Source organism: Delphinus delphis, chromosome 10 (assembly GCF_949987515.2).
Source record: "Delphinus delphis chromosome 10, mDelDel1.2, whole genome shotgun sequence".
NCBI classification, from domain to species: Eukaryota; Metazoa; Chordata; class Mammalia; order Artiodactyla; family Delphinidae; genus Delphinus; species Delphinus delphis.
Window position 1 is genome coordinate 42658384 of NC_082692.2, and position 27834 is coordinate 42686217.

A 27834-nucleotide genomic window follows, 5' to 3' on the forward strand; every position below is an offset into this window, starting at 1 on the left:
AAAGGCTGGCAGCTGCCTTCTACCTTCTGCTTCAATGATAGATGCTGGTATATAATAGAATGGCATGCAGAGTTTATAAGATTAAATCTAAGCTCGGCATTTACTAGCTATTCATCCTTAGGTAGGTTCCATAACCTCCCGAGCCTCAGTTTTCCACATGTTAGACAGGGATATTAACAATAATCATTTCATAGTGTTATTATGAAGATTAATAATTTAAATTGCTTAGAACAGGATATGGCACATAGTAAATACTATAGAAGCGTTGGTTGAGAATCTACTTGTTCTCATTGCTTAGACATCATGCATTAACACTGTCCTCCCAGCATTGCCGTTCCTCACCTCCAAAATAGGGAGAATTGGGAGTCAAACTAGAATGGATTGCACTTTTTAAGTCTTGTTTTCTTTTCTAGATCCCAAATTGCACCATTTGGACCATTTATTGACCAAGGATCAGAAGTGTGATGTTTTTTGTCAATTTTCTCATAACAAGCCGTGATAATGTGTTAGTCGACTGCTAAGATGGGTTTGTGTGTGTGTGTGTGTGTGTGTGTGTGTGTGTGTGTGTGAGCATTTCAAGCGTTTCTGAGAAATAAAAGTTTCAGCAGCAGAATTTTCAGATAATAAAGACTATGATTTACCCTAATAAAGCTCACTTGAGTTTTTGGTACTTGTGTGCTGGAGTTAAAGGAAGATGTGAAGTTTTCACAATTAAATCCTCAGAAATTCAGGTATTTCATTAAATTGGCATCTGTTGGTGACTGAGGGTAATTTCAGCTTCAGAAGCTAGTAAAAGCATTTTTCAGCATATGAAAGTCATAATAAACTGGTGCATAATTGTCAAAAAGGAATCCTCACTCAGTGACTTAAATTTAACAAATGTGCTTTTATTTGTTCACTGCATAAGGTTACTAATCACTGCATCATTTGGGTGCATAAGCGACAGCTTTGACAGGGTAATGATACCCAGGTAAATTCACAGTTCCTTTCAGTGAAGCAAACCCATCAATAGATGTGGGTAGCAGTGCTTACACCTATATAGTTCTGGAACCAGTGATTATGTAACCTTTGAATATCTCAGAGGGCAGACAGAGCATCAAAGAACTATGTATTCTTTCCATAAAGAGAAGCTGAATGAGATAGCTCAACTTTTACACAGGGGGATACACTGAAGGAAAGGGAGGAAGGCTTGGCCGAGAAAGTGTGTTTCATCTGAGCTGATGTTAAGAGGCCATCAAGAGTAATAGAAAGGAGAGAGATTGAGTTTCTAGAATTTATATGTGCTTTTTTATATAACTCCTTCATTTTCACAAAAGAAGGTAGCCAGTGTGGTGGAAAGACCAGCTCTTCACTTGGTGTATAAGCCCAGTTGTAACTGTGGTTCTGTGTTTTATGAGCCATTTGTCCTCAACAAGTTCCTGTGTCTCACTGACGTCATAATATATAAAACATTGGTAATGATAAATTCCCTTGGGATTGTCATTGAGGTTAAACGATCTAAGGATATGAACCATCCACTTCAGTACATGGCAATAGTAAGGACTTTTTTTGTTGACTTTGTCTTTAAGGCTCTTCATCTCTTAAATGTCCCAAAGGCAGAGTTTGGGAGCAGGTAGGGGTCAACGTCATGGATGAGGCAAACGTTGCAGTTCATTGAAAACTAGCGAACTCCTAATTCATCTCAACTCAGTAAATATTTCTTGAGTATTTGCTGACCACCGAAGGAGTAGAACGATAAATCAAAGATTGCTCTTTAACTCCTGGAAAATGAAATTCAAAATCAAGTAAAAATAAACACAGCCTTATGATCCATTGCAAAATGTCTTGCAAGGTAAATGAACTGATTTTTAAGCATATATTCAGCATTCACACATATTGACCATTTTGGTGAAAACACAGGACAGCCTTAAATTATCTCCCTTGGCAATATTTATTTGTGGATTTGCAGGGGTACCAATTAGCTTGATGGTGTTCCCTCATCAATAGTTATTTTCTTTGTTTAGTCACTGTCTTAGTCTGTCTAGCCTGCTGTAACTGAGTACCATGAACTGAGTGGCTAATAAAAAACAGAAGTTTTTTTGCTCACAGTTCTGGAGCCTGAGAAGTCCAAGATCATGACTGTGGCAGATTCAGTGGTCAGAGTCCATTTCCTGGTTCATAAACAGCAGCTTTTTTGCTGTATCCTCACATGGTGGAAGGGGCAAAAGATCTCTCTGGAGTTCCTTTTATAAGGATCTAATGCCCTTCATGAGGGCTCTACCCTCATGACCAAATCATTTACCAAAGACTCACCTCCTAATACCATCACATTGTGGGGGAGGATCTTTCTATTTTATTGAGGTATAATTGATTTACAATGTTGTGTTAATTACCGCAATACAACAAAGTGATTAAGTTATACATATATATACATTCTCTTTTTATATTCTTTTCCATTATGGTTTATTACAGGATATTAAATATAGTTCCCTGTGCTATACAGTAGGATCTTGTTGTTTATACATTCTATATATAATACTTTGCATCTGCTAACCCCAAACTCTCAGTCTATTCCTTCCCATGTCACCCACTTTGGCAATCACAAGTCTGTTCCTATGTCTATGAGCCTGTTTCTGTTTTGTAGATAGGTTCATTTGTGTCATATTTTAGATTCCACATATAACCGATATCATTTGGTATTTGTCTTTCTCTTTCTGACTTACTTCACTTAATATGATAATCTCTAGTTGCATCCATGTTGTTGGAAATGGCATTATTTCAGTATTTTTTATGGCTGAGTAATATTCCATTGTATATATGTACCACATCTTCTTTGAGGGGGGCGCAGTCAGGATCTTAACATATGAATTTCTGGGGAGCACAGACATTCAGTTCATAACAGTTACTATTCCTTTTTCTTTCCAAATTAGTTTGTGTGGCCGTGTGGAAGAACCACCACATGAGGACGGTGACCAATTACTTCATCGTCAACCTTTCTCTGGCTGACGTGCTCGTGACCATCACCTGCCTTCCAGCCACTTTAGTAGTGGACATCACTGAGACCTGGTTCTTTGGACAATCCCTCTGTAAAGTGATTCCTTATTTACAGGTAATTATTTTTCACACTTTTGGGGTTCAAACACAGAAACTACTGAAAAAGTATAGTCATTTTCAATTATATTCATGGCCCTTTGGTAAATTACCTAGTGAGCTAAGAGAGAAATATACTTGCTTAAGGAACTGGTAAACTTAAGGAAAGTAATACCAGGTAAACAAGGTAAGTTCTGGGTAAAAACAAAGTGTCAGAATTCTCAAGTCATCAATAAATGCTGCACAAACCTTTTACCTATTTGGTCTCTAATTTTCTGATTATAAAATAAGGAACTTGACCAAATTAATGATTCAGCCTTTCCCAGTCCAAGTAATTGAGGACTATCTGTTTTTATAAGTTGTCTCATTTACTACTGAGAAATCAAAAGCTATATGATCAAAGCAGTACAGGGAACAGGTTATAGTGCAGGTTTTGAATTAAACTACCAGGAATCTGGTAGAGAATCTTTGCAATCTCTATTCTGCCATTCACCTATTGTATGCTATTGAGCCAAATATGTAAGTTCTTTGAGATTCACTTATTTTAAAAGATTAATAATTTTAATTATAACTATCTCTTATGGTGGTTGGATTAGCTTACTTAGATAATTTATATGAACCACTTGGCATAGGGATTGCTCTCTGGAAGACAATGACCTTATAAAAACATAGTACGTTCTCAGTAAACATCAGTCATGGTCATCAGAATTAGATGTTTTATTTTTCAGTTCTGAAAACAGCTTTCCTATAACTAGTTTCTCTACAAGAAATTAAGAACAAACACTTCCAGAGAATAATTTTCTGATTGATATTCTGATAGCTCTAAAATCTTTAAAAATTTTCCCAAGCTGTTGTCCAGAGCCACAGTTCTAAAAGACATGGATTTTCTTTAGCAATTGGACAGTGAGTGAAATGGTGGCCACTCCCTACTGGTTCCCTTGACCACCCTCCACCTCCCGATATTTATTCCATCCAGGGTTCCAGTTGGTTTCATAAGATTTGGAGGAAATGACGATATGCTCCCAATAATGACAAGTTGGGGAAGTTAGAACAACTGAATGTAGATACAGACCTTACGCTCTTCAGAAAATGGACTCAAAATGGATCATAGACCTAAATGTAAAATGCAAAACTATGAAACTCCCAGAAGATACCATAGAAGAAAATCTAGATGACCTTTGGTGTTTTGATGACTTTTTATATATAACACCAAAAGCCTGATGATTGAAATAAATCACTGATAAGCTGAATTCATTAAAATTGAAAACGGCTGCTTTGCAAAAGTCAATGTAAAGAGAATACAAAGACAAGGCACAGACTGGGAGAAAATATTTGCAAAAGACATGATGATAAGGAACTTTTATCTAAAATATACAGAGAGTTGTTAAAGTTCAACAGTATGGAAGCAAACAACCCAATTAAAATATGGGCCAAAGACCTTAACAGACACCTCACCAAAGAAGATATACAAGTAGCAAAGAAACATAGGAAAATATGTCCCTCATCACATATCATAAGCGAAATGCAAATTAAAATAATGAGATATCACTGCACACCTATTAGAATGGCCAAACTATGGAACACTGATAATACCAAAAGCTGGCAAGGATGTGGAGCAACAGGAATGCTCATTCATTGCTAGTAGGAATGCTGCAAAATGTTACAGCCACTTTGGAAGACTGATTTTTTTTTTTACAAATTTAAACATAGTCCCAACATATGATCCAGCAATTGCATTCCTGAAAATTTACATCCACACAACAACTTGCATGCAAATGTTTACAGCAGCTTTATCTATCATTACTAAAACTTGGAAGTAACCAAGATGTCCTTCAGTAGATGAATGGGTAAATAAACTGGGGTACAACCCGGTAATAGAATATTATTCAGTGATTAAAAGAAATGAGTCATCAAGCAATAAAAAGACATGGAGGCGGCTTCCCTGGTGGCACAGTGGTTGAGAGTCTGCCTGCTGATGCAAGGGACATGGGTTCGTGCCCCGGTCCGGGAAGATCCCACATGCCGTGGAGCGACTGGGCCCGTGAGCCATGGCCGTTGAGCCTGCTCATCTGGAGCCTGTGCTCCGCAACGGGAGAGGCCACAACAGTGAGAGGCCCACATACCGCAAAAAAAAAAGACATGGAGGAACATTAAATACTTATTACTAAGTGAAAGAAGCCAATCTGAGAAGGCTATGTACTGCATAATTCCAATAACATGACATTAGGAAAAAAGACAAAACTATGGAGATAGTAAAAAATATGAGTGGTTGTCAGGGGTTGGAAGGGATGAACAGGGAGAGCACAGAGGATTTTTAATGCAGTATAACGTAGGATATTATAATGTTGGATACATGTCCTTATACATTTGTCCAAATGTACAACATCAAGAGTGTACTGATTATGGTGTGCCAATGTAAGTTCACCAATTACATCAAATGTACCACTATGGTGGGGGATGTTGATCATGCGGGAGGCTATGTGGGAACAGGGGGTATAGGGAAATCTTTGTACCTTCTCCTCAGTTTTGCTGTGCTCTTAAAAGTACTCCAAAAGTGAAGTCTTGGGAAAAACAAAAGATGAGAGAGACCACAAATAGCTCATTATTAGAAATTATATAAATTAGGCTTTTGGATCTAAAATGTTACAAAGAGACCTTTACCTCAATAGTTCTACAATGACTCATTATAAAAAGAAATAATACATTTTTAGGCCAGACCTCACTGATAGACTACTAAGTGGGAAATGTCATGAAAGTTATAAGCCTCATTGCAAGCATTAAGTTTAACTGCAAGGCTAGTTTTGTCAGTCATCTGAAAATCATGAGTGGGTTACAAAAATAAACTATAGCAAAAATTTTTGAGAGAAAGAGTACATTGAGCAACAGGGAAAAATATCACCATAGAAAAAAATCACTAAGCAATGGGTCTTATGATTACGTGGAGACACTGGGAAAATCATAAATAGCAGAGAATTCTAATATGTCACCATTTCTGTGGTGCTTCCAGAAAGTTTTTTAAATTTCTCTTGGTTCCAGTAACCACCCAGGGGGAAATTTGGGGGATCTTTTTAAGTTTTAAGATGGCTTAAGTTGCCCAGAATCTTTTATTGGCTGAGTTGTTCTCTCTGCAAACCAGAAGTTTCCCTGATGGAGAGTGGGGTGATGGAGAGGGATGCATCACCCTGTAATAGGTGCAGCCCTGCTCTAATGCACAGCAATACCTTCTTATAGACTAGGTATTCCAGATTCTCTTACGTGGATGCAAGGACATATTGAAAGCAATGTGCAACCATGAATGAGGCAGGGCATGGGTCTCTCCTAATGTTCATTATGACAGTATTCTTTCCAGCAGCACAACTTAACAAGTCTTACAGTTGAAAGAACATCTTCATCTCTTGATAGCTTCTATCTGCTTCTCTATAAAGTGTCCAGTTTAGTCAACTTGACTAAACAACAGAAGATCAACAGTTGATCCTCTTCACCATAGATCAAGGACAAAACTATTAATAACCACAAGATCTGACCCATTCATTACCTCATTCAACATTACTTCTTGATGGAAAGTTGTAAATGCACAAAAATATTGAGTCACTGGTATAACTCACATCTCCAAATTCTCTCAATATTTATTGTCCATTTTCCAGAGAATTTTCCCAAGTAGAAGGAATAGGGCCAATGTGTAATAAGCCAATCATCTGAGTAGTTTTTTTTTCCCTTAATGGTGATGTTCTGAAACCAATGGTCCTTCATATGATACTTATGTCCTACTGAGTATTTAAAAACATATACAAAACACCCAGCCAAATTTTAAGGTTATTTGGTTGCATTTAAGATTCTTTGGACATTTACTAATTTCCTATTAATTATATGTTCTTTTTCTTCTAAATACAATTCAATGCAATCTTTAGATTTATGAGTGGTATGCTGTAAGACTTCAGCAAACTCTCATCAATCTTAAAAATCTTACAAATATAATAAAACTTAGCTAACTAATTAAAATATCCCTTTTATATCTTTAATCACTCCATAGGTCTACTACCAGTAACATTTATTGGGCTATTTGCTGAATAATTATCATGAATTTCTAGAAAAAATGTAAAATATTTCACTTTTCTTCTCACACATACAGGAGCAGTTGACTGCTTTTTCAGAATGACATTTTTTTGTAACTGCAGAAGAGGTTCTGCACAGGAAATGCCAGGAAAAGTAGAACCAAAGCCAACTGAGTTTTGGGTGTCGGGTGATGGGACAGGCTCCCTCACTCTCAGTCACACGTCTCCACCTTCCAATCCATTAATGCCTGTCATCCAAACTTGTGATTTGGCAAAATTTCCATTTCTACTTGTCATGGATCTCTGAGTCCTTTTTGTCACATTTATATGCTAGCGTGAAACTGAGTCCTCTACCAAAGAAAGCTTCCCGTGTTGCCCTGAACACAGGGTGCTCATAGGATGGGTGCAAGATAAAGCACCGACAGCAAAAGAAAGTTCACATCATCTCACTTCACTCACAATGTTCATGGTTCACACTACATTCATTTCTCAAATGATTTATTATCAAATTGACTTGAGCTAATATTAAAATCTCAATGAAAAAGGCACCTTTAAGTGCACTCCTACAAGTTAAAAGCAACAACAAAACTCTCATTTATAATCACTTATGATAAGGTGCAATTATATATCCCCTTCAAGAAAATCATGTAAATTGGATGCTAATTGTATACTAGAGTATATTATACACCAGCAAATGTAGCACTCAAACAGTAACTATCAAATCACTGATGGTCAATGGTCCATGCAATGGATTCTACTGCTAGATTAACCGAACCAGCATGTTCTCGCATGAGAAGGCACTGCACCTTGGCTTACTGTTGACACTGGACAGCCATCTCTCAAGTGCACTGTTTTGAATTGATTATTACTATCTAACAGTAGAGGGAACTAATAAAAATGACTTCAGAATTTGAACCACACTACTTCTATCCCATTCACCCATGTTGATTAGAATTCATGAAAAATAAAACACTAGGTCTTGATGAGCATTTTACATTTCTAATTGCTAGAGAGCATAAATATAATCCTGACTCAGCAACTATGAAATGGCAACTGTGCAGAGCTAGAAGACCACTGTCTTTTTCCCAGGTTGGCAAGGGTATGGAAGGACCCTGGGTGCTTGACACGTTCTCAGGGAAGAAATGGAAGTTGGAGGAGAAGAGGACAATTGAGAAAGAGGTGTGAATGCTCTCTGAGGCAGCACCAAGGAATTGCCAGGTGCCATCAACCAAACCTTCTCTAGTAGAGTTCATCCCTTTAGGATTACACCTAAAACGAAATTAGCCTCCAAGAATTTAGCATAGTTTACACCTTTATTTGTAATTTCTATGACTGCACTTCACCGAAAAGCAGTCTGTTCCTATTAAAAGCTAGAACTCCAAGCTCAGGAATAGAAGAGAATACTAATAGTATAATGACCATCATCGTGTCATAATCATAATAAGGAATAACAAACACTTGCACAGCATTTATATACCAGCCCTGGACTAGGTGTTTCCCATCTCAACTGACGGTTCCTACAATTCCATGGACAGCTACGATTATCAGGCATTCTCACACAGATGAGAAAACTGAGGCATAGAGAGGTTAAGTGACTTACCCAAGATCATGCATTTGGCAAGTGCAGTGGGGTACATACCCAGGAAACCTGGTAGTGGAATTGACTCCAACCACACTCTGCTGCCTTTTCCAAAGAGAATCAAAAGAATCAGAGTTGGCAAGCATCTCATCCCATCATTTTACTCATTTAATAGAAAAATAAATGAACAAACAATAACCCATCCACATTTTACCTACAGCTCTTAAGTAGGGGACCCATATTGTGCAGCTAGCTGGGAGGAGATGAGAATGGATATGTGGTCCTAATCCTTAACCCAGAGCCTTTCCTGCTGGGCTGGACCAGCCCTTAGATCCTTCTCTCTCATCTGTACCTACAGTCAGTGCATCGACAAGGAAGGTCCTGATGTAAGAAACAGAGAGACCTGCTCATTCACATTTTATGGGATCAGTACAACTAGGACAGAAAAATATAGAAAGATGACTGTGCCATATATATTACCTTAGATTGAGGCTTATGACTATTCCTTAATTCAAAAAAATATTTATTAAGCACGTCAAGCACTGTGTCAGGTACTGTTTTGTGAACACAACAGTCCCTCCTGCCATTGGTCTTTGTTCCAATAGAGAAGATAAACAGTAAATTAATGAATTAAAGAAAATAATTGTACTGTAAATGTTGAGAAGAAAATAAATAGAAATCTGTAAAAGATATATCAGAAAAGAGCAAGAAGCTTGTTTTTAAATAGAGAGTTTTGAGATAATTGATTTTGTCAGAACCAATGGTCCAATCATCCAGTATAGAATACACTAAATATAATTACATAAACTGATCATGTGGGGATAAGCATGCTTGACATATTTCTTTACTATTTTCTTAAAGTTCCAAGTTAAAGTATTGTTTGTGGTGCTATTATATAGAAATCTGGATTGGGTGAACCTATTTGAATTTTAGAGGCAGGTTGCTTATTCCAGCAATGAGCAAACTATGGTAAGGAGATTCATATAAAGAATTATTTTTTATCGTGACTCATGCCTTTCTTTGGGTGTAACATGTTGGAAATGAACTAATGTACAAATAACCTTGATTATTTAAAAATAGGAAATGAGATACCTATAATTCAAAAATACTAATTAAATGCAATTTCAACCAGATTCTTGTATGATAATTTAAACAAAATACATGTCATTGTATTATTCTCTATAAGTGACAGAGAATTTTCCATTTCAGACTAAACATATATATTTTACTATTTTTTCATTCCAAGATAAGATTTCCCCTATCAATAGAAAAATTTCAAGACAAAATCATGATTGTCATTATTTAAAGAATGCCATATTATAGATTAAAACATTTAGCATAAAAAAAGATTGCAAGGCTTGTATAGTACATTTTTATGTTTAACGGAAAAAAGGTATTCTTTTCCCTGATACATTTCTAATATTATTTTTTTGGCAGAGTTTTTTCTTTTTTTAATAGAAAGCACTTGTGTGAAATGTTTTTTGACAACTTTGAATCTGGTTATCTGTGTGCCTATGTTTCTGACAGGGTAAAAGTACTGAGAGTGGTCCATGTAACACCCGGTGCTTCCCTTGTACTACCTTCTTTTCCTCTCTAGACTGTGTCAGTGTCTGTGTCTGTCCTCACACTGAGCTGCATTGCCTTGGATCGGTGGTATGCGATCTGTCACCCTTTGATGTTTAAGAGCACAGCCAAGAGGGCCCGGAACAGCATCGTCATCATCTGGATCGTGTCCTGCATCATAATGATCCCTCAGGCCATCGTCATGGAGTGCAGCACCATGCTCCCTGGCTTAGCCAATAAAACCACTCTCTTTACAGTCTGTGATGAGCACTGGGGCGGTAAGTCCATTGTGGCCCTTGCATTTATATGACAGCTGCAAATTGAAAATCTAATTTGCATAGCCCTTGTAAAGCTGGCCTCGTGTATTTTATTGGCATTTGTTAATATCGTTTATTTTATAACATCGTAGAACATAGTATTGTCTCAGGTGTCAGGTTCCCTAATGGGCTTCAAATACAACTGGATTTTTCATTTTAAAACCATGTCTGGCCTGGGAACATGGATGTCTTGCCCGTGGACCTATGCTGTTCTCTGAGTCAGATTAGCTACACACCTTTTCTCTATTCATAATATAGTAAACTGATACATTTTATCACTAGCATAATTATTTTCTGACTTAAGAATTACACTAATTATGAAATTATGAATCTTTTTTGGTTTCCCATCTGATATGTTCAGTGGTTAAATTTAAACAATCAAGTTAGGAGGCCTTATGCTCCTTTGGTTCAAAACTCTCAGCAACAGTCTTTGAGGTTTTCCTGTAATAGTGGAAACACCTTTATCAATGCCTAGTGGTGGCACAAATCTGGACACAGCAAAGGATGAAAGAAAATAAAATAATCCTGCATTTCAACACTAGTTACAAAATTATCACACGGAATTTAAAGGAAACAATCTGTTCTCTTCTGGGTAAATATATTACAATGGCTCATATTTAAACTGTAAACATTAGGAAAGCATTTGTTTACTGGAAAGATGTATCAACAGAGGCAGTGCACGCCAAGGATTGTTCATGGACCTGGTATGTTCAAGCATATGAATCTCTGAATTCATGTTAATTCCTACCTTGATTCTTTTATTGGAACACTGAAAAGAGGAAAATCAGGAACTGAAAAATTAGGCATATGTTTCCACTGCAGCAAGATAAAACTCAAAAGACACTGAGATTATTCCATATGTTATCCAAAGACCTATAATAATTAAAATTTCAAAATTTGCTTTATCTATTACTGTAAATATTAAATACTCCTTTTAAAAATTGAGATTTATCCTTTCTTTCAATTGCAATTCTTTTGCTGTATTTCTTTCTGTATCTTCTTCAGTTTTTCCCAAGTTTCCCCATTAACAATGAAGACAAAACCAAAATGAGTAGAAAGTTCCAGAATGATAGAAATATTTCTTAAGTGTCTTCGGTCCCATTTATTTAATATTCAAACAACATCTTGAGTACTTAGGATATGCCAGAAATTGTGCCAACCTGAAGAGAAATAGACTCTGCCCAAGGGAACCCGTTGTATATAATGAGGCTGAAATGCAAATAAATAAAGGTTTATAGTGTGATTAGTATTTTAATATACTTATATACAAAGTGCTAGGAGCACAAGTGAGAGGACAGACTCAGTCCTGGCCATGTGAACAAAAGTTTATAAGGACCTGCTAACATTTCAGCAAAGCATTAAAGATGAGCAGGGAGGAAGCTCAAGGGGCAGTTCATTTGCTCAGGGTTTGAACTCTGTTCTCTCAGAATGAACTTGTTTTGCCTTTTGATTTGACTATGCCTTAATGTTTAAGTATCTCACTTATTTTCAGTTTAAGAAAGACTTTAAAAATGTGGAGATTCACTAGCATGAGTGTGATTCTCTTTCAATGTACAATTTAATAATTTGACCAATTAAATGATGATAATCTACCAAAAAAAAAAAAAAATGAGCAGGGCTTTTCCAGACAAGGAAGAGGGAAAAGGGTGTCCTAGGAAGCAGGAAAACTCACACAATGGGCACCATTCCTTGAAGAAGAAAGGAAGAGAGTCCAAACTTGTAGCTTCTGGAATGCAGTCTAAAGAACTGTGTTTGGGAAAAGGTGGGCTGGGAGCCAAATATGACATATCTCTTATGATTATCTAATTCCTATGCAATGAGTTATATTTGGAAAAGAGCCTAAAGATCTCTTGATCAGAATGCTTAGTTAATCATGATGAAACTGAACCATAAATTAAATTATTTGCTCAATATTATGAAGCACATTTAAATATAAGTGTTACCAAATCCGGGTTTGGCTGCTCGTCACTCAGAAGTCAATACTCAAGAGGCAAGTGTCAGTAGAAAGGAAAGGTGTGTTAATCAGAAAAGCTGGCAATCTGGGGAGAAGGTGGACTTATGTCCTGAGACCACCTCCAAAGATTCTGCTCAGCCCTGACAGTTTTTGAAGGGAAAAAAGGGGGAAGAATCTCAGTGTATCATCTAGGCAGGAGTTTGGATTCTGCATCATTCTCCATTGAGTGTAAGCTGGCTGACTCTCTCTTCTTTATCTTGCCCATGTGGGCTGCCTGCAGGATTGCTAAGGGGGCTGTTGGGGGTAGAGAGCTAGTCATTCTTTAACTATTTAATTCTTCATTCTTACTTCTTTTAATCTAGGTAAAGAATCCACAGGTTAGACAAGGCACCGTGTGTGTTCAGGAGAGCATAAGTCAGGAGTTAGTTTCAATTGCCTAGTGATCTCATTCCTATAATTAGATTCTTTTAAGGTTAGAGGGGAACAGAAATGGGCAAACAGGAAAGGTGCAAAAGAGCTGCTTTCAGAAGCTTCCAACTCACAAGCTGGGATTCTTTAAGTTTACGGAGATGGTAATTAGATTAAAATTCCCACCTATTATTCAATATGTGTCAGTAGTATTTTCTCTAAAGTATTTGGGTAATTAATTTCATTTATAAGTCTGTGGACTGATTTTATAAACTTGTCCTTTTTTTAGTGTTGCCCTGAATGATCAAGTTTCATTAACTCCCATGAGCAAAAGGATTGCAGAACTAGGGAATCCTGTTAGTCATCATGATTAAGTAAATAGCTGCATCATTTTCTAATTAACTTTGAGCAACAGATATAAATATATAAAAGGCATCCCAATCTCTCACATTTTATTACTTAACTATAGAAGGGATATTTTCCTTAAAAAAAAAGAAATTATTGTCAAATACCTAAAAATCTAAACTCAGTCTTCAGAAGTCATTTAGGAAAGCTATTTGAAAGTGATTTTATATTAGCATAAAATTACTTAAAATGATTTTAAAAGCTAAGTGATGCTGAATTGAGTTGATCATCCACAAAATCAAGCAATAAAATCTGTGACATTAGTTTTTCGTATATTAAATGAAATTATCAATAACTTCATGTTCTTAAGAAGAATATGAAAAATTAAAAGCAGGTTCTTATTATTCTGCTCATTAGACATTTAGTTTATTTTAATGATTTTTACATTAGCATAAGCTTTGTTAATATAAGTTATTTATAAATCTAGGTTTAACTTAAAATTTTAAAGCTTGGACATATATGTGATAGTCTCAACTTAAAATCACCATAGACAATTATATTTTACAGGGTTAGCTCTCTAAAGTACAAAACTTTTGAAAGTCCATTTAGTCCCATTTTTAAAAAATTTGTTGTGAAATATCTTTTATTTGCTATTAACTCATAAACTGATTTCTTATCTTTATCTTAAGTTAAATCAATGATTTGGTTATAAAAGTAAACAGAGATAACATTATGGTCCTACAACCAATATTACAATGTGGAAAGAGTCAGTAAACTATGTGGTCACTTGATTCATATCTATCAAATAACTTTTGGGAAAGTCTTGCAAATGCTGTCTCGCTCATGGTGCAAAATAACTGAGAACTCCATCTTACTGGAAATAAGACCACAAATATGTAATATTTTATGGATACATTACTTCTGCAACTCATTATGTTGATCATTGCCTATGGCTTGTTCAAAAAAAGACCACAAACTATTCAGTTCTTGGCAGACACACTTGACACTCAAAAACAAATAAAATGTGTTAATATTTATTTTAATGATGTTTAAATTATGTTTTTGTGTATGCTTACTGTTTGCATCAATCACATCCATTCACACTTCTGAAAGTTTAAAATTCTTCCAGAATTATAACCATACATTCTTGATTGCTTGGTTTGTAAATGCATAGTTTCACAGGATAGATCCTATTGGAAGAAATTAACTGTCTTTTCCCACTCAATCCAAGATATGTTTTACTAGTAATTCATCCAACTTTTAATGAGCATGTACTGTTTGTCAAACATTGTTTTGGATGCCGGGGATTTATAATCTCCCTCCTCTTGGATTGTACTGCCAAATTATTCTTTGGTGGTCTGAAAAATAATAATAATAGTGGAGCCCTTCCTTATATTCAAGCTAATTATGGTATTTGGCCTATTATGAGATTTGGAAAGTATATACATATGTGTGTTTATTAATAGGAACATTTATTGAAAACACTTATTAGGGAGAAGATAATAAAATATATTACAGATTCAGATAAACTTTTATGGATACATGAACTTGGAAAAGACTCTCCAAATTGAATATTTGGAAAATTATATTTAACTTAATTTTCCATTGAATCCTTGAGAGGTGTAACATGAAGGAGAAAATGTTTGTCATTTTTAGGTAATTATATTAACATGTTCACTCAACAATGGACCTTAACTCACCTAAGAGAAGTTAAGCTTTATCTATCTAATACCTGACATTTTTCTTTAATCTCTGATTTCAAAGACTAAAGAAAGATCCATATTTACTCCTTATTTGTTGGTTTGATATACATACAATAATGTATGCAGATTATGCCTATTCATCCGTTGAGTAGAGACACGAAATTTTAACGGTTGTCAATCTTTAAAATGCTGTTTTCTAATTTAGGGAATGCTTAAGTGAACAAATTTCATGTAGCTACTGTCTAGACATATGTCTTAAAATATATTAAATATATTGCTTATCAAGTGTAGAGAAACTTCAAAGATAGTTTCAACACATATAATTTAAACTTTCAATGGCATTTCTGGGTTTTCAATTAGCTTAGACTCTAAGCATGAAATGAGGAATCTAAGACGATCATGTTTCCCCAATTATCTATAATAATCTCTTTATTAAAACAATCTATCTTAGCCTGCAAGTGTAATTTTGCTTGATCAATTTTTCTCTATGTTGGTGTTCATTATCATAATATGCATTTACCAGCCAATTACATATTTTTCTAACTATTTATAAATATACTGGTTGCAGAATGAGCTTTCTTTCCCGTCTAAAACTCCAGACTGTTATCACAGCGATGGTATCCATCTCTGCAGTTTAAAAATAAATGACCTACCAAATCTACCTTTCTCCACTCACTCAATTTAATTGTCTGATGCAGACATCAGGGATTCACAGGTATGTAAGCTTTAAAGGTATATTTTTTTTGTGGGAAGCTTATACGACATTTTCTTCAAAACAAATAGAAGTTCAAAGCCACTCAGGTGCCTGGGAAGTGCCGAGGTCACTCTCCAGCTCCTTTGAAATTGGCTCTGCAAATGCTGCATGGCACTTTGAATGCTGCGGCACTTCAAAGGGAAAGACTGTTTGCTATTCCTCCAGTCAGGCTGCTCAGATTCTATCACTTTTTATGTAACTGGCTTGTTTTGCAGGACAAACTTGAAAGGAAGTTAGAAACTGAAGCTGATGAGCTAGATGTGAGCCACCTGGGCCCCAGAGAAGCTAAAAATGACACATCAAATTGGTCTTTTAGACCTCCTGGTAGCACACACACCCTGCTGTGTGCTCTAAAGATTGTAGTGGAGAAAAACATCTGTCTGAGAAAGAAGACAGTTTTAGGAGTAAAAATAAGAAGAATATTAAACTCTAGAAGACAAGACTATGAAATCAATACTGTGGAGGATATGTTGACTTACTAGAACATATACAAAATTCCTCTCTAAGTAAGTTGTGCATGTGTGTTAATGCATGTACTTTTAATAAAAATGAGATTTTTAGGGTTCTTTAAACTTAGATGTCAAACCAATATGGGTATTTTCTTTTTTTGATATCCATCTTACTTATCAGGGATAAGCACATATAGGATTGTAGTGATTGCTTATTTATCATTAATTCTATGTGCACAGGTAATACGTATCACATATTGATATGAGGATATGTTGATATGTTGAAAATATATTCAGTAAGAATTCAATGAATGTTCAATAATTGTTATCAGTCATTATGGTCATCATCATAATCATTATTGGTTAATCCTCAGTATAAATTGCTCTTACCACGTTTGACCACATAACCGAGTCTTCATGCTTCTACATATTTTCTGAAGTAACGAAAATAATAAAATCCATGAAAGTGATAGCATCATCCTTCCATAATAGTGTAGAACAAATCCCATTGCCAATATCAAAGTCAAAATAAGTTATGTAATTTTTAGAATTTTAAAAAAAACCTTTGTTTTATTAGCATTTAGTTAGAATTGTATCAAATTATTGGCATTTAATGTCTATGGTATCCATTTAGGATATATTGTTTCTTGTTTTACATTTAAGTAAAAGTAGCTTGATCAGTGTGATATATTCAAATACTAGTTAAAGGGAAATATCCCTTAAAGTGTTTTAAAAGTCAGTAATGGATATATTTTAGAAAAATTAAAAATTAATATTAAGCCACAGTGCCAATTGATTGACTCCTTATAAATGCCCTAATCTGTGATATGTATTACCTGTGCACATAGAATTAATGACAAATAAGCAATCACTACAATCCTATATGTGCTTATGCCTGATAAGTAAGACGGATATCAAAAAAAAGAAAATACCCATATTGGTTTGAAATCTAATTTTAAAGAACCCTAAAAATCTCATTTTTATTAAAAGTACATGCATTAACACACGTGCACAACTTACTTAAAGAGGAATTTTGTATATGTCCTAGTAGGTCAATAAAAATAATCATTATCAAATGTTTGCTGTTTTAGTTTTCGAAAAACTTTCTGAATTCATATTTGGAGATACAACTGGGAATATTTTCTCATCTCTCAAGAGAGAAATGAAGAGGAATCAACTTAGTTTACTGTCTTTTTCCATTTTAACAAAAACATTAGCAATTAAGTTTTGATTGAGTAATGTCCCTCCTTGCAAATCCAAGTATTGGACAATCCAAATTAATTTTTATTGATTAAACAGATGTAATTAAGAGAAAAAAAGGCTTTTTGATAAATGAATACTTGACTGGAAAGACTGTAGTAACACAAATTAAGAAATGGCTAATTGTTCTTCCTCTCTGAGTAGATTACATGACATTAAGACTTTGCATTTAGTACTTAAATGTAAGTAGTTAATATTATAAATCATTTTTCCCTTTTGTGTATATAACATAACAGTAAAATCATATAGAAGGTAATTTTGAAGGCAAAACATTGACAGATGTACTTTTAAAAAGTCTATGAATTATAATATTTTATTATTTTAACTTTCATTCCAGGTGAAATTTACCCCAAGATGTATCACATCTGTTTCTTTCTGGTGACCTACATGGCACCACTGTGTCTTATGGTGTTGGCCTATCTGCAAATATTTCGTAAACTCTGGTGCCGACAGGTAAGTAATTTCAAATAACTTTCTTGTGTTTTCCTTAGGATGTCCTTAAAAACAAAATTTAAGAGTGAATTGAACCAATATAATATGCTTAGCAAAGGATTGTGTGTTCTTCTAAAATAATGAGACCTTAGTCATGAACATATGTCTAGGCATTTTTTAGGGTGATAGTTAGGGAATGTTATTTATGAACTGCCTTAATGACTAAATTTTAAACCTCTGTGATTAATCGACTTGATTTTTGTCTAGGAATAATATTGTAAATTTTACTTTTTATGAGAAATAAATAAAAATTCCTTTAAAGTTTCCTGAGACTGTAAGTAAAGATGTATGTAATACATTTTTGATGAGATGTATGTAATACATTTTTATTATAGGGTTAAATCTCCAACTTCAAAGATCTTATTTTTTTTTCAGAACAGTAGAAGAGTCAAGCAGAATTGAGAATTTTAAAAATTGTTTATGCTAATTTGTACTGAAATGTTAGATAATTTTGCTATGTATTCATTCACTCATTTATTAACTCAGTGAATGTATTCATTCACTCAGTTATTCATTCGTCAAATATTTATATTACTTTTGCATGCATGTCTGATAAAAAGCTAAATGTTCTAGTCTGTGTCATTGGTGAATTCATAGTCTAGAGGAAGGAAACAGTTCCAGGGCAAAAATCACCTTAAAAAATATAAGCAAAGGGGATCAGAGAAAAGCTTAGTGGAGGTGGATCTAATTCAGACCAGGAGACATTTAAGCTGAATCATGATGACTCTACGGAAATCGATGAACATGTAAAGGTACAGACAAAGAATATAACTCAGCTTCTTGTACTTGTAAATTGTATCTTAAAATGCCACATTTCTCAGAAATGTATCTCTTTTTTCCTAAATTTATTGCCAGTATTTTGAGCTTATCAGGCTTGTGGAAAGCCACACACTTAGTCTGTTTGTTCTGACATATTTTATCCAACTGAAAGAATTTACTGGGCCACTTTACTCATTTAAAGGATTTCATAAACCTTTTATTTGGTTTTTGTCTGAGGATGAGTCTTAATCTGGGTCTTCTTCAACCCTTGTTATTCAAAGCGATTTTCAAGATCATCTTTTACTTCTTGTATATGAGCAATCAACCCCGTATGTCTCATAATTCCAAATGTTTTTGTTTCCTCTATTTTTGTAAAGAAGTCACTTCTTTTCTGACCTTATAAATGCATTCTGTTCCCCAGTCTTTGTAACTAAAATAACAAATGTGTATCACTGTAAACCATGAGTGGTGATTTTCCACATCGTAGGGATAGTTTCCTTAACAATCTCCACCTGGCCAGTGGGAGTGAATGACCAGAACTGATATAATACAGAAGTCAAAAACACAGACTCAAGGTCCTGACTGCATGAGTTTAAATTCTAACCCTGCCATTTAACAGATGTGGGAGTTTTGTCAATTACTTAAATTTCTGTGCCAAGCAGGGGTGCATAGCATCTACCTCACACTTATTAGATGAATTAATTCAAGTGCCTCAAGCATGGAAAATGCTCATTAAATAAAATATCATAATAGTATATGCTGTTATTTAGGCTTTCACCTCATTCTGCTTATATTTCTAAAATAATAAGCATGTGTTGAATTGATGTTTGTGACTACTTTCTTAGATAGATCTCTTTCATAGTACTTTTAAGTAACATGAAAATGACTTTTTATTTGTCTGTCTGCTCTAATCTACTAAGATGGAGACAGTACACACTAGCCTTGATCTTGTAGCCCTCCACCTAGTACATGCATAGCACATATCAGTTGCTTGATAAATACTTTATAAGAAAAAATTTAGTGGAAGAATAAGAGAAAGTGCTGGGAAAGTTTAGATAGAAGAGGAAAGAGAGGAATCCATTGCTCAGTTACTCAGAACAAAGTTCATAGAAAAATTAGAATTTGAAAAATTCTTGAAGAAGATAAAACTTTGATGAGCATGTAGGCATAAAGATAATTTAGATTGATATTTTGACTAAGAATATTCAGTGTTAAGTGCATTTCCTACTTCCATATTTTTACTGGGTAGTGTGCATTAAACATAAGAAATGCTTATATTTGCTTATTCATTTATTTACAGAATGACATAACTTTAAAATTTCTTGGGTGTACATAAATCTGTCTCGTTCATCATCATCTTCCCAACACTTAACATGTTACCTTGCACAAAAAAGTATTCAAAAAATGTTTGTTAAATAATTATATAACTACCAAATCTCAACCAGTTTACTTCTTCATTATTTAAGCTTATAGTTCTCCATTTCTCAAACTCTAAAGTAAGCTCAAAATTGTATTGCAGGCTTAGAAATAATCCACATTCTTTTGATGAATTGTCCTGGTTAGTACAAGCCACATGATCCAGAAGATTTGCAGTAAAATGCTTGGGCTGTGAAACTAAAAACATTTACAGACAGATTGCAATAGAAAACAGCAAGTTCATCTGAGTTCACTTTAGCAGCCACAATAAAGTAAATTAACCCCAAATGGTGATTATGTAGAATTCTGCTTGAGCAACTATCAAATTCCAACTGTTAATGTCTCTAAACAGAGTTCCAAGGCATTATGTATGCCATAGTCTACATCAAGTGAGCCATCAAACAGAGGGACTGTCTTATTTGCTTAAAATTACAGAGATGCAGGGAATCTGTTACATTCTTTGAAATATCTAAGTGTAAGATTATTAATGAGCAAAATGTCTGTCCTTGTCTGACTTTCTCAAGAATTTTAAACCTATGTTAGTGCAAGTTCATTAGCCTCATGCACAGTGAGGTGAAACAAACCGAAACTTTGGAGTTTGGAGCAGAGAAAGTTTATGGCAAGGCCATGGAAGGAGATGGGTGGCTCATGGCCTACAAAGCCCCTGAACTCCCTGAAGCAAAACATTTTTAAAAGCCAGGTGAGGGAGGGGTGTCGCAGTGTATGTGATCAGCTTATGTACAATTCTCTGATTGGCTGATGGTGAGGTAACAGGGTGGTGTCACAAAGCTTAACATTACAGTCCTTATCCATAGACTCCAGGAGGCCTGGGACTATGTGCTCATGATTATCAAGTAGTTAACTTCTTCCATTTGGTGGGGGTTTTTCACATCTGTAAAACAACTCAGGATATGGGGGAAAGGCCTGTCCCTAGAAGGCCCCATAGGGTCCTGCTTTGTTACAATGAAAAGAATTGTCCAATGTTTTGCTCTAATCAAAGACTTAAATATTCTCTTTATTTGACAATGTGTCTCAGAGAACTCATTCAGTCTGGAAATTCTACAGGATCTTCTCTAGAACTCCTCTTTTTAAGGCTCACTAAATCTTAACTCTTTTGTACCTGACAGAATTTTTTCAGTTCTAACTCTCAAATAATTCAACACTTCAATCTTACTCATTATATGAACTCACATTAATTCATTCCACAAATATTTATTGACCACCTACTATGTGTCTGGGACTGTGTGAGGAGCTGGGGATGAACTGTGCTGATACTTGAGTCTGGAACTAAATTTCAATTTTCCAAAGACTAAAACTTTGAAAGAACTTCCTTGTTCCAATTTTTATCACATGCTCATCTACTGCCCTTTATTCTTCAACATTCTTCAAAAAGAACTTAAAATAATTAACATTAGATGATAACAAGTCAGTTTAGTATGAGAAAATAAACAGCAAATTGTAATTGCAGAGGCAGAATCAAATGGCAGTAACACAAGTTCACACAGAGAGATAAAAGTAACTATGTAGGTAAATATAGAAGAGAGTATAAATATATTTTTGTTTGAAATTCTTTTCTTCTCCTATTTGACTTGAGATAATATTGTAAAGCAATAATTATAAAACTGTGAATCTTCATCTTATAATGTATAAAGATGTAATTCAAAGAAAGGAGGAGAGAATGAAGCTATATTGAAGCAAAGATTTTGTATACTATTGAAATTAAGTTGGCATTAATCTAAACAGATTAAGTTGTTAATTATAATCCTCAGGGCAACCACTAAAAAAATAACTCAAAAAAATGTAGCGAAAAAAACAACAACAGAAATAAAATGCTATACTAGAAAATATCTGTTTAGCACAAAATAAAGAAGCAATGGAGGAATAGAGGAACAAAATAGAAACTATATATATATATATATATATGTATATATATATATATATATATGCACACATATATAAACAAACAGCAAAGGGAGACATGTAAATTACACCTTCTCAATAGTTACATTAAATGTAAATGAATGAAACACTCTAGAGGTTGGCAGAATAGATAAAACAAACAACAAACAAACAAAAAAAAACCTGATTCAACTGTATGATGTCTACAAAAAGCACACCTCATATTCAAAGACACAAATAGATTAAATGTAAAATAATGAAAAAGAGGTACTATGCAAACAGTAACCAAAGGAAAGCTGAAGTAGCTCTACTAATATCAGACAAAAGAAACGTTAATAAAAAGTGTTACTATGGGTAAAGAGGGATATTTCAAATGATAAATCATTCCATCAAGAAGATATAAAAATGCTAAACCTATATGCAGTTAACAACTGAAGTCCACAGTACAGGAAGCAACAACTAGAAGAATTAGGTGGAGAAACAGACAATTCAATATTAATAATTGAAAACTTCAACACTCATCTTTCAGTCATGGATAGAAAAACTAGGCAGAACATTAACAATGACATAGAAGACTTGAAGAAAACTATCAACCAACTAAACCTAATATATCTATGCGGTACCTCTTCAAAAGTAGCAGAATACATATTCATCTCAAATGCACATGGAATAGTCTTCAGGTTACATCTTATAATAGTCTATAAAGCAAGCCTCATAGCATTTTAAGTGATTGAAATAATAAAAATGTAAATTCTCTTGCTACGAGACAAAATAGTTATGATCCTGATCATAAGAACTTAGCATGTGCATCTAAATTCTAAAAGAGAAGTACCAAGGTGGGAAAAAAAGTTGTCAGGGAGTGATAAAGTTAAAAGATTGTTATTATTTTGAATGGGATTTATTGCATTAAATCTATAGATCAATTTGGGGAAATTGACATATTAACAATATTAAATCTTATAATCCATGAACATGGTATATCTCCTCATTTATTTAGGTCTTCTTTAATAGCTCTTAGCAATTTTCATAATTTAAGTACACATAATTTGTCCACATTTTGTTAAATATATTCTTAGAATACATGTTTTGCTATTGAAATGTGTTATTTTCAATTTAAATTTAGAATCATTTATTGCTAATATATAGAAATACAGTTGATTTTGTTTATTGATTTAGGGTCCTACATATTGCTAAATTCATATGTTTAGTTCTAGTGGCATTTTTGTAGATTCCTTAAGACTTTCTTCATAAGCAATAATGTCTTCTCAATAGAAGCAATCTATATGCCTTTTATTTATTTTTCTTTTCTTCCTGTACTGGTTAGGATCTCCAGTACAATGTTGAGTAGGAGTGTTGAGAGAAATCTTTGTTGGTTTGTTACCAATCTTAGAAGAAAGTGTTCATCTTTCATGTTAAGTAGGATGATACCTTAAAGACTTTTCATGGATGCCTTTTATCAGGTTGAGAAAGATTCTCTCTATTACTAATTTACATGCAAGGGTGTTAAAGTTTTCAAATGCTTTTCCTTTCTCTATTGACATGATCATAGTTTTTTCTGTTAATATGATAAATTACCTTGATTGATGTTTTTAAATGTTAAACCATTACTGCATTGCTGGAATGAATCTGCTTTTTTGAGCAAAATTTATTATCCTTTTATTTATTGTTGGATTTGGTTTGATATATATATTTTGGGGAATTTTCATCTCTAGTCATGTGAGATATTTGGTCAGTGGTTTTCTTTTGTTCTCATGTCTTTATCAGGGTTACTGACTTCATTAAAATTCATTGTAATATTATCTTTTCTTTGAATTTCAGAAAGAGTCTAAATAAGATAGATATTATTTATTCTTTATGGTTTGGTTGAATACTACATCAATGAACCTATCTGGGCCTAAGTTTTTTTGTTTTGTTTTGTTTTGTTTTTTGTAACAGGGTTTGTAAAGACACAGTCAGTTTTGGTTATCTTTTTTTTCATGGTGTTTATCCATTTCATTTAAGTTCATTGAGTTTACAAATTTACTGGCTGTTCATAATATTCTCTCATCCCCTTTTTAATGTTTGCAGCACATTTGCTTATCTTGGCCACAAAGACTTCTTCAGACAGGGCAGGTTTCAAGGTACATCATCTACCTGATAGTTCAAATTCATAACTGTGATAATACCTCTTCCAGGATGTATTTTCACCTCAAAGGTGATTTTAAAGTTTATTTATGATATTGGAATAAAAGCAGTGTGTGTGTGTGTGTGTGTGTGTGTGTGTGTGTGTGTGTGCTGTGTGTCCTGTGCATTGTGTGTCTGAGTGTAAGGGTGTGTGTTGTGTGTGTTTGTGTATGTGTGTGTTGTGTGTGTGTGTTTGTATAGTGTGTGTTGTGTGTGTATGTGTGTGGTGTGTGTGTGTGTGTGTGTGTGTGTGCTTTCCACAGTCAGGGATTTTTGAATGCCCGCTGAGATGACAAGGAAAAGACCTTCTCACATGGACAGTCCCATAGCCTGGATCTCTCAAAAGCCCTTTTGTATGACTATTATTGCTTTTATGTAACTAGGCATGTGTTAAAAAATTTGCTAACTTCCATATCAGATTGTGTTGAAGTTTATAAATGGAAATGGTGCATCACAATGGGAAAAAATGAACTTTGCAATCAGACGAACCTGAGTGCAAATTCTGGCTTGTCACTTATTAAAGATATAGACTTGGATATTTTATTTAATACTTCTCAATGTCTGCTTGAACATCTGTAGAATGGGATTTACAATAACCTATTTTTAAGAATGCATTAATGATTACTCCAGATTGTGCATCATTCCTGGTGCTCAGTTAAAATTAGTAATTTCTACTGATACTATGCTGACTTTCTCTAGACATACACAAATTATTGATGGGGATTATTGTATGTCTCTTCACAATGAATGCAGGATTAACCATCTTCTATTTAGATCATCATCTAAGAGGGGACATCATTTCTGCTTTTTTTTTTTTTTTTTTATGATTGCAGGAACAATAGTTATGCTCCCTGTGGCAGTTTCTCTTTATGGGAACTCTTTCTGATGGTTACAGAAGTCATCAGATGCAGGATATTGATTTTTTTCCTCAGGGGAGCATTGAATAACAGATTGCTTAAGTTTAAATGATCTCTTAGAGATCATTTAGGAAACAGTTCAAGGCCATTTAGCAGACATTAATAGGGTTACTCATTTTACAGTTTTTCTGGAAATTTCCAACATCCTTTGCAGCTTCTCCTCAATTATTTTTAAAAATGACTATCTATAAAAAAGACTCATAGAAGAGGAAGGAGTCTCAATCAATAGATAAGAAGATTGAGTGAGGCCACCACGATGTGAAAAGGTCAGCCGACATGGCAGGACATACAGAATCCGAAGAGAAATCGTTTATCAGGTGTTTTTCAATTTAAGGGCAGGTTTTCCTTAACTTCATTTGCTTCTTTTTGAGAGAGAATAGTTATATTCAAAAGGAGCGCCATAATTAATTAATTATCATTAATTCATCTGTGTGGAAATCAAAGTAAAATTCTGTTCTCAAATTAAAGATTATCTAACAGACTTGGATCTTGTTATGGATAAAGCAACAGAATCCATCCAACATCCACTGTGAGAGACCCATCGGTCTGTTCTGGCTTGTAGCACAGAGATAAAAGCAACAGCTGAATAATCTTAATAGAACTAGGATGTGCTTATGGTGTGCTTGTTGGCACATTTTACTCTTAAAAAATTACACATGCTGAATTTTATTGTTTTGCTCACTAAACCCTATCAATCTTCATGAGCTTATAATTAAGACAATATTATACTTGGAGGGACTCCCTGCTATTATCAAATAACTTTGAAAAGAAGTGGAAAAGTACAAGTTGTGTAACTGTTGTTACAAATTGCAGCTATTTGAAATGTTCATGGAAGACCACAAGGGATATTCAAGGTTTTTATGTGCATTTTAAAGGGTCGGTCCACAAAATTGCCTTCAAGCAATTTTGTAACAACAAATGATAAGCAACAGAGAATATTTTATTTTATTTTTATTCCTTTTATTCAAAGTCTGCCTTAACCAAACCTGAGAATCAGAAAACCTAATAAAAAGCAATAGGTAGTTAAGTCCTATCTCTCCATCTGGCAGCAGGTGGCAGTATTGATGCATGAAAAACTATGCAGGTTACTTTGGCAATTATCTGTTAGGTTTTCCTTCTGTTTCAACTCTAGGTATCTGAGCTGAATCAAAATTCCTAGTAAGAGCTCTTCTTCCCCAGTTTTCAGTTCTCTCTCTTTTAAATTAAGAAGGGTTTTTTTGGTTTCATATTTTTTTAGAGTAGTTATAAGTTCACAGAAAAATCAAGTGGAAGGTACAGAGATTTCCCATCTCTCTCCAACCTCCATTCATGAACAGCCTCCCCATTATCAGCATACCCTACCAGACTGATACATTTGTTAAAACTGATGAACCTACATTGATTCATCATAGTCACCGGAAGTTCACAGTTTACTTTATGGTTCACTCTTGATGTTGTACCGTCTATGGGTTTGGATGGTGTATTCAAATACATTGGATAATGTGTAATGACAGGTATCCATCATTATGGTATCATGAAGAGTAGTATTTTCCCTGCCCTAAAAATCCTCTGTGCTATGCCTATTCATCCCTCCCCCCATCACCCCTGGCAACCACTGATCATTCTTCTGTCTCCATTGTTTTATCTTTTCCAGGATAGCATATAGTTGGAATCTTATAATAGGTAGCCTTCTCAGATTGGCTTCTTTCACTTAGTAATATGCATTTAAGTTTCCTCTCTATTTTTTCATGGCTTGATAGCTCATTTCTTTTTAGTGTTGAATATTATTCCTTTGAGTGGACAACTTCTCTTTTTATAAAGAGATATCATTTCCATTTGCAGCTCTCTTTAGACCTCAACAAAATGGTGATGTTGCAACTTTTTTTTTCCACCCAGACTCCTATTTGGCACTCGGCTGTATTACTCAAGAACACACTCCACTCAGCAAACGGTCTGGGGAAAGAGGCTCGCAAACCTCCTAGGCCTCGGGTGTCTGGGATACTCTCCTTACTGTGTCTTCCAATTACTCCTCCAAAGTGGAACTTTCCTAAATCAGATAACAATAAAGGGTATCCGCTCCTTTCAGATTCCTGGAACATCATCTGTAGTTCAGAGAAAATGGAAGGCCCTGCAGCCTCTTTCACAGCCTCGGGGGCCAGGACAGCAGACCAAATCCAGGATTAGCGCTGTGGCCGCTGAAATAAAGCAGATCCGAGCCAGACGGAAAACAGCCCGGATGCTGATGGTTGTGCTTTTGGTGTTTGCAATTTGCTATCTACCAATTAGCATCCTCAATGTGCTAAAGAGGTAAAGTTCACTTATTATTTGAAAATGAAGAGATCAGCCATTTTTCTTGGTTCTTAATTAAGGACTTTTTTTAAGCCAGAGAAAAATGGAAACCATCTGCCTAGATAGCTTGCCGGGCCAGATAACTCAATGTGTTGTTGTTACCAGCAGGTAGGGAACACAGTTTTTTAGAGCTCTGGGATTTTAAATGCTCTTATCCATGCAAATTCTCTATTGAATGGCAGACATAAAACAGATGTTCCTCTGACCTCTTCAAGCTAATTGCTAAGCCTTAGATGCAGAAGAAGTTCTAATGCAAAAAACTCATTTACAGCTCGGAGCTCTTTTTTGATCAGAACAAATGGGTTTTCCAAACTTTGTTCTCAAAGACATAGGAAACGGTGACAGAACTTTATCTAAAGGATAAAAAGAGATAAGAATTTTGTTAGCATTCTAATTATACTTAAAAA

General features: G+C 34.7%; 1 protein-coding gene across 1 annotated transcript in view; it reads left to right on the forward strand.

Moving 5' to 3' along the window:
* The window catches only part of HCRTR2 (hypocretin receptor 2), a 116311-nt gene that overhangs the window by 81493 nt on the left and 6984 nt on the right, over window positions 1-27834 (forward strand). Inside the window, exons 2-5 of the mRNA XM_060021350.1 lie at window positions 2910-3088; window positions 10298-10541; window positions 17791-17906; window positions 27165-27385. Of these exons, the coding sequence (XP_059877333.1) occupies window positions 2910-3088; window positions 10298-10541; window positions 17791-17906; window positions 27165-27385 (760 nt within the window). The remainder of the gene's footprint in view (window positions 1-2909; window positions 3089-10297; window positions 10542-17790; window positions 17907-27164; window positions 27386-27834) is intronic.